The sequence below is a fragment of the Anolis sagrei genome, chromosome 5, assembly GCF_037176765.1.
Source record: "Anolis sagrei isolate rAnoSag1 chromosome 5, rAnoSag1.mat, whole genome shotgun sequence".
In the NCBI taxonomy this organism is placed as follows: domain Eukaryota; kingdom Metazoa; phylum Chordata; class Lepidosauria; order Squamata; family Dactyloidae; genus Anolis; species Anolis sagrei.
In genome coordinates, this window is record NC_090025.1 from 16,110,728 (window position 1) to 16,119,445 (window position 8,718).

Sequence of the window (8,718 nt, forward strand, 5' to 3'; positions counted from 1 at the left end):
CATCTACATCAGCATTTCTCAGTCTGTGGGTCAGGACCTCGGGGGGGGGGGGGGCAAGAGGAGGTGTCAGAGGGGTCATCAAAGACTATCAGAAAACACAGTATTTTCTGTTGGCCAGGGGGTTTCAATGTGGTAAGTTTGGCTCAATTCTATCATTGGTGGGGTTCAGAATGCTCTTTGATTGTAGGTGAACTATAAACCCCAGCAACTGCAACTCCCAAATGTCAAGGTCTATTTTCCCCAAACTCCAGCAGTGTTCACAGTTAGGCACAGTTAAACCACCTTGAGTCGTCAATTGGCTGAGAAAGGCGGTATACAAATACAGTAAATAAATAGACACATTGATTATTCATGCCAAGTTTGGACCAGATCCATTATTGTTTGAGTCCACAGTGCTCTCTGGATGTAGGTGAACTACAACTCCAAAACTCAAGATCAATGCCCCCAAATCCTTCCAGTATTTTCTGTTGGTCATGGGAGTTCTGTGTGCCAAGTTTGGTTCAATTCCATTGCTGGTTGAGTTCAGAATGTTCTTGAATTGTAGGTGAACTATAAATCCCAGCAACTGCAACACCCAAATGACAATATTAACCCCCTTCCACCAGTATTCAAATTTGGGTGTATTGGGTATTTGTGTCAAATTTGGACCAGTGAATGAAAATACATCCTGCATATCAGATATTTACATTGCAATTCACAACAGTAGGAAGTTATGAAGAAGCAACAAAAATAATTCCATGGTTGGGTGTCACCACAACATGTGAAACTGTATTAAAGGGTTGCAGCATTAGGAAGGTTGAGAATCAGAGTGCTGTAATCATATAATGTAAAGTGGGTCTGAGAGAAAATGTTGTGTTGTCATTTGAGTTTTGAACTACAACTCTGGAGACCAGGCTTCAAGTCCCCACACAGTCATGGAAATCCATTGGGTGACCTTGGAAAAGTCATACTCTGTCTCTCATCTCCAGCGGAAGGCAAAAGCAAACCCTCTCTGTACAAATCTTGCCAAGAAAACCCCATGATAGATTCATGCTTGGTTTGCCATAAGGCAGAAACAATTTGAAAGCATATAGCAATAAAAGGACCCTAGGTTTCAGGCTGCAGTTCCAAGAAGCTATACCAGATATTGAATGTCAGCTTCAAAAGCATTCAGCATCTCGGTAAGCAACTTTAAAACTCAAATTAAAACAAATTACAAAGCTACCAAGGGCCCTAAAATGCAAATCCAAGGATTCCTGCAACATTGTCATTATAGTTAAATTGGAATCTTAGCATTTCTGAAGCATGAAAGGGACTCAGAAACCACTGTTTACATACCATAACTGCAGAATCCACTTAAGACATGTAAAATGACTGAATCCAGATTATGGAAGTCACTTCCACACATCACAAGCCAGGATGCCCCTCTTGCGATTGTCCTTTTACCAACAGACTTGGAGGTCTTTATACAGTAATATTTTTTTTGAAATAGTTGGCTGCTGAGGAGGAGGCTTTTTAATGGGTGGCTGTTGCTCCCCCTTTGTGTGTGTTTTTAATTGTTTTATTTTTTTAACCCAGTTGTTGGTTTAATATGACATTTTTATTTAATTTACATCCTGTCAAGTATGTCCAAAAAGCCTGCCCAAGGTATTTTTTCTACCATCAGAAAAAAGCAAAGAGTTTAGCCTAGCCACAACCTGGGAGCAGTCGCCAAGAAGGCTCTAGTCTATCATATACATACTAAATCTATATCTATATCCATAATAAAAATGAAAATATGTATGTGTATGTGACTGTGGTGCCCACTTCCACAAACAGCTATGATTCCCACCTATGAAGAGCCAGCAAAGGCCCTCCCTCCAATGACATTGCAGGTTATAGTGAGCACCGTGAACATGTACAACTCCTGCCATGTCCTCTACAGATATAAGACTGCCCACCACCCAGGGGTGGCTCAACCCATTACACAAAGTAAGCATTTTCAGTATAGTTGATTTTGCCCAGGGGCGCTCTTGAGGCGCTCTTGGGGGAAAATAGACCTTGACATATGCGAGTTGTAGTTACTGGGATGTATAGTTAACATACAATCAAAGAGCATTCTGAACTCCACCAATGATGGGCTTGAACCAAATATGGCACTCAGAACTCCCACGACAAACAGAATATATATATATCAGTGATTGGTTGGGGTGGGGGCAAAATACTGTTTGCTTACAGTTGAAAATTACCTAGGGCTGCCTTTGCCACCACTCAAGTACGGGCTTTCATAGTGGGACAATATCATCCTAGATTTTATGTGTTTCCTTCACCACAGACACCCCAGTGTTTCTCTTTCTCTCCGTTGGTGTGGAATTTGCATGATTCTGCCCATAATCCTTTCGTATTCTTATCTGCGCGGCACAGCAAACAGAGAGGAACTGAACATACTGGAGGGTGACTGGATCAACATTATGGAAGCATAGTTCACCCTGCATTAAGACAGAGCACAGTGATCCCCACTGACAATGGACCTGGACCACATTTGGCACATAGAACCCCCATGACGAACAAAAAATACTGGAGGGTTTGGGGGGGGGGGATTCAGCTTGATTGGGGGGAATCGCAGTTCACCCACATCCAGAGAGCACTGGGAACCCAAACAATGACGGATCTGCCCAAATGTGAATACTGGAGGGGTTTGGTGGGGACTGACCTTCCTTTCTGGGAGTTGTAGTTCACATATATCCAAAGACACTGACCACCACCAATGATGAATCTGGACCAAACTTGCCTTACAGAATCCCCATGATGGACAGAACCTACTGGAGGGGTTTAAGGGGACTGGCCCACCATGGTGGGAGCTGTAGTTCATCCTGCAGCCAGAGCCCACATGGACCCCACCAGTCTAGAGAGCAAACTTGTCCAACATGATAAACTTTAACCACTGATGGAGTTTCAGGGGGTTAAGTTGGCATGATGTGAGTTGTAGTTCACCCACAACCTTATGTATTTTGTAAAATACAGAGCCCATGATCTGTGCAGAACCAATGCCCTGCTAGTTGGGGATGATGTGAGCTGTAATCCAATGCATCGAGAGGCTAGAAGTTTGGATAATAATTTTCCTAGTGAGAAAAGGAAACAATGTTTTCCAATAACTTCATTGTTCACCATGATGAATTATGTGTGAAAAGAGATGTTTTTCTGCCTAACCCTCCAGGTCTCCCCAGTCCAAAAAAGATTGAGCTCTAAATAGCTCCTAACAATAGAGGGAAGCTGAAAGATGATCACAGTACAGTGCATTCTTGTTCCTGGCTTGTTCGCTATAAATCTGAGAAGACAATTCCACATGATTGCTTTCCCAAAGGGTTTCGGATTGTTTTGGCACGGAAGTGTGCATCTCATCCATCAGTCCAATATATTCAGGCTGAACACATGGGAGAGGGTCAAGGGGTCCACTCATTAAGAGAGAGGAGGGAAGAATAGCAGAAACTTTACCAGCAGGATGTCTGCCCAACCCAGACCTATTTACAATAATGGTTCATCCTTTGACAGTTCCTTCCCTTGGCACTTCGGTGACCTTAACCCTAGGAACATCAGGACATCCGACTTCTGGGACTACAGCTCCCAGAATACTCAGAAGGCATGCAGGTCACTTGGTCACAAAAATGAGATTCTTATGTCTAAATGAGCATCTGTATATATAAATCACCATATGCAACTCTATCTCCTTTTTGCAGGGTGATATATTTCCTCGTCTTTTAGCAATTTGTAAATGGCAACTAAAGTGAAATGAGTTTTCCCACCTGCACCAGGAAATATTAGCCAGTCATGCTGGTGAACCAAAGATCCAGTTTGACGTAGAACAAGAAATATATGAGAGTAGGTCAAAAAGCTTTGCCTCCTGTGTCATAAAAATGTTATGAATGAACATATAACAGCACAAGTTGCTACAAATCAAAGCCTGGACTGTCCTCTACGCAGAGCTACCGTTCAACAGTCACCATCAATTTGTACACATTTCTGCCATTGTTTAACCCAGGCATCAAAACCATTTTGGAAAAATTCAGGGTTTTGCTTTGTGAACCATAATTTTAAAGCTGTTTTAATGTCATTCAAGTCATTGAGTCTGAAACCACATAGATCGTCTTTTAGAGGTCCAAGCATGTAAAAGTCAGAAGGGACCAAATCATAAACAATCTTCAAGCGATTATGGATTTCCTTAGGTTCACAACCTTCTTTTGCAAGAAATTCAATGATGACTTTCCTTTAGCTTCAGATTCATTGTTCTAATCAGACAATTGGGAAAGAAAAGACTTTATCAGTAAAATAAGGTTACTTCTATCATATCATGCATAGATAGTCCAGTAGCTGTGAAAGAAATTAAACCTAAAGTGGTAGAGGTATTATGTTTTGACCCATCCTCGTATTTTTGTCTCCCATCCCAACAGACCATAATCTGAAAAGGATAGGAAGCATCCTTTACAGCCTAATATAGTTTTCCCAGTACTGCAGAGCACATACACTGGGAAAACTTTGCAAAGCTAAATAATTTGATAGAAGGTTTGTTTTTTGAGTATCTAACAACAACAACAACAACAACAACAACATATTTTCAATGTGTTGTCGAAGGCTTTCATGGCCAGAATGACTGGGTTGCTGTGAGTTTTCCAGGTTGTTTTCCAGGCTGTATGGCCATGTTCCATATCAACAATGTGTTTAGGATTTCCCACCTTGAGTTATGTGGAGAGGCAGATAATAAATACATTATTGAGTTGCTGTGAGTTTTCTGGGCTGTATGGCCACGTTCCAGAAGCATTCTCTCCTGACATTTCACCCATGTCTATGGCAGGCATCCTTAGAGGATGCCTACTATAGATGTCAGCAAAATGTCAGGAGAGAATGCATCTGGAACGTGGCCATACAGCCCGGAAAACACTGTCCAAAGCAGAGCTTTCCAAACTGTGTTTTGCAACGTGTCAGCTGCAGTGTGTAGATGTGCCATGTGAACATAATGAGAAACTTCCGAGTTTATATGAAATAAAATAGTTTTCAAAATATACAGTAGAATCTCGTGTATCCAACATAAACGGGCTGGCAGAACATTGGATAAGCGAAAATGTTGGATAATAAGGAAGGATTAAGAAAAAGCCTATTAAACATCAAATTATGTTATGATTTTATAAATTAAGCACCAAAACAACATGTTTTACAACAAATCAACAGAAAAAGCAGTTCAGTAAATGATAACATTGTATAGTAATTAATCTATTTACGAATTTAGCGCTGAAACATCACAATATATTGAAACAGCCATGGATCCAGGCAGGGGGCAGACTGTGTTGGATAATACAGAATGTTGGATAAGTGAGACTCTATTATAAATGAAAGGTTTTCATGATATATGTTTTGTCCCCATGCATTTCATTATTATCACTTATGTATCTGACAAGTGGTTGGTTTAACCTCTGGTTTTCTAGTAAAATGGAATTCCTGTGTTGCGAAATAATGCATGTCTAAAAGGTGTGACACCAACATGAAATGTTTGGTCCAAAATGATCACAAAATCTGGTAGAAATGAAGTACCCTTTAAAAAAACTTGTTTTTCTGTTATTTTTTCCTTTTGTAGGCCACATTTACAGAAGACTGCAAATTCAGGGAGAGGTTTCAGGAGAACAGCTACAACACCTATGCCTCAGCCACCCACAGGACTGGGAAAACGGGAAGGGAATGGTACGTGGCCTTGAACAAACGGGGCAAAGCAAAAAGGGGGTGTAGCCCCCGGGTCAAACCACAGCATATTTCCACGCATTTCCTCCCGAGGTTCAGACAGACTGAACAGCCGGAACTGGCTTTTACGGTTGCTGTCCCTGAAAAGAAAAAGCCACCTGTCGTAATCCCAGCAAAACCAAAGGTTTCCTTGCCGGTGCCTCGGAAAAACTCTCCTCCCGTCAAATACAGACTCAAGTTTCGCTTTGGATAGTAACCACTGAACTCTGAAACCAAGGAATATCATTTCCTTTTCCTTTTCAGGAGCTGCTGCTTAAATTTGATTATTCCATGGTCCAGAACGATGATGGGTGAGACCCAACAGGGCACCCAGATCCATTACGGGATCCTGCTGGAAGATGCATAATCCTTTGAAACGTTGACCTCTAAGTTGAATTGCTTTTTGGGGGGAAAGGAGTATAATTCTTCAGCTACTCAATGGTGAAAGCCACCAGAGGAGATCAGAAGGATAGGAAGGCATTCAGGGGACGAGGGTTGCCTTAATTTTTCAGCCTCATCTTTCTGCTTTCCAGTTCTGAGCATGAGTTTTCCTCTCTTGACTTTACATGGCTGTTCCAGATAAGTGAACAGATTCTTTTAAGATGTGAAAGATTACCTCATATGTTGAATTTTTTCTTTATTCTGACTTCTACTGGTTTTAATTGTTTTCTTAATTGTTGTTTTTATTTGGTGAGGAGAGGAAGGAAATTGCTGATGTCATTTCTGTTTTTCCCTCCTAACACATTTTTGCTGCACTTTTAAGAAAGTAAAAAAAATAATGAAAATACCTCAGGCAAATGGATAGTTGAAGGTGGATTCACATGGCTGGTGGCCTAAATTTTAAAGAATTTTGATGGGAGAAATAAATAATGATGCAATACATTTGTCCGACTGGAAAGGTCCTGTGGGATTGTGAAATGGACAAGCTTGTACTTTCAGATCTAACAACCCTTGGTCCTGATTCACTGGACTCCAATGTCTCTGCGAAGTGTTTTGTGGACACTGCTCTCATCTTGGTGTGAATGCATTGTACCAGTCATCAAACTCTAGATGAAAGCAAAATTTAAGACCAGTTTGATGTGTGGGTGGGTGATTCTCGACAGTCAAAACATTGAAGCAATTTTCAAGGAAGCCAAAACTGTTTTGATTAGCAATATTCCATGGAAGAGGCGGTGGTGTTATGCATCTCCATTTCATAGGCATCATAGTAGATGAAGTGGCAGCTGGTGGTTTTTATATCAGTAGATGGGAAAGTTGACTCAAAATGTAGTCTGGATTTTAGAGGAAGAATCCAAGGAGCGGAACTGTTTCTCCCAACAGCTGGATTGCTCTTTTCAAATTGGTTTTGGGGGGAAAGAGGAGATTCCTGTTTGCTCAGCATTTTCTGCCATACAATCTCAATTGAGAAATTTTACTTTTTGAAAGTACAGTCAGCCCTCCACATTTGCTGAAGCGAGGGGCACAAGATTACAGTGAAAGTTAAAACCCATAAGTAAAAAATAATGGTATTTTTTAAAAAATCTGAGTGAATACTTGTCTAGGAAATCTCAGGACCTTCAGCATGACTATGTGGTCAACATCTGCTGGAAACCAATTATCTTGCTGGAGGACCTAGGGCCCTTCCAGACAGGTCCTATATCCCAGGATCTGATCCCAGGTTTCCTGCTTTAAACTGAATTATATCAGTCCACACTGACAGATAATCTGGGATAAACAGAAAATCTGGGATTAGATCCCGGGATAAAAGGCCAGTCTGGAAGGGCCCCTTGAGATTTCTAGAAATATCATTTTAATCAAATCCACTCATAAATCTTCAAAAGTCAAACCTGCAAATATGGATGACTGACTGTACATCTCCAAGTTTTATTTATTTGTCGTGTCAGGGCAACCAGTCAATTGTATTACATTTCTAACAGAACAAAACAAACAAACAAACAGACAAAATACAAAATCTCCCAGTTGCGAGCATGGGGCACATCTACAGTGACCACTTAAATCAGTTTCAAACCAGTATTGAAGATAGTGTTTTCGCTGTGCAGGTGGTTACATAGGAAATCCTGGAACCAGTTGGAGGCCTGGATGGTGATTACACAAACCACAGAGCACTGATGTGTATTAAGAACTTTATTCATGTGCTTTTATGGGCATTTGTTGTCTAGTCACAGCAGTTTGGAGCTAGTTTTGAACTGCATTAAGTGGTCCATGTAGATGGGAGCATGGCCATTAGAGAACTATTTTCCAAAAAATAATCTTCTCAGGCATTAGAGTCCTCTGCAGTAAACCTACTTTGCTTGACTTCATCTGAAAAGACAGTAAAGTATTCACCAGACTGCATTATCTTTATCTGCACAGTGTACATAACCCCCGAATCAAAATCGTAATTATTTCCGAGACAAATCACATTATCATACAGATACTGGGTTCCAAATAAACATATCTGGATGTTTTTCACATTATCTATGCTTTAAAAAGTGGAATACAAAGGTTAGATATAATTTGTAAACATACCAAGACTGAATCATAGCATTTTGCTACCTGAAGCAAAACAGCAAAGTTAACGTGTGCACACACATACACATCAATGGGTATATCAATGCTACACAATTATGACATTTCAACTACCATGGCACCATCCTATGGAATCCTGAGATCTGTAGTTTCATGAAATAGTCCAAATTCTCTGTTAGTCAACTCTAATGCCATATTTGGTGAGACAGTTTTAAGGATCCCACCAAACTACAGCCCCAAGCTTTTGTAGGATGGTATCCAATGGCATCCAACTGAAGTATGAGGTGTGGATGTATCCAAGATGTGTAATACCCTTCTGACAGTGATTATTTTGACACTGGAGTCATAGAATCTCACAGATTGGTTGCTGTGAGTTTTTCGAGCTGTATGACCATGTTCCAGAAGCATTCTCGACATTTCGCCCACATCTAGTATTAAAAAACTCTAAAATCAGGACAGTAAATAAAGTGCAACACTAAAAAAAAA

General features: G+C 40.6%; 1 protein-coding gene across 1 annotated transcript in view; it reads left to right on the forward strand.

Moving 5' to 3' along the window:
* The window catches only part of FGF5 (fibroblast growth factor 5), a 30,978-nt gene extending 22,260 nt beyond the window's left edge, over positions 1–8,718 (forward strand). The window contains exon 3 of the mRNA XM_067468574.1: positions 5,585–8,718. Coding sequence (XP_067324675.1) covers positions 5,585–5,938 — 354 coding nt within the window. The 3' untranslated portion in view covers positions 5,939–8,718. The remainder of the gene's footprint in view (positions 1–5,584) is intronic.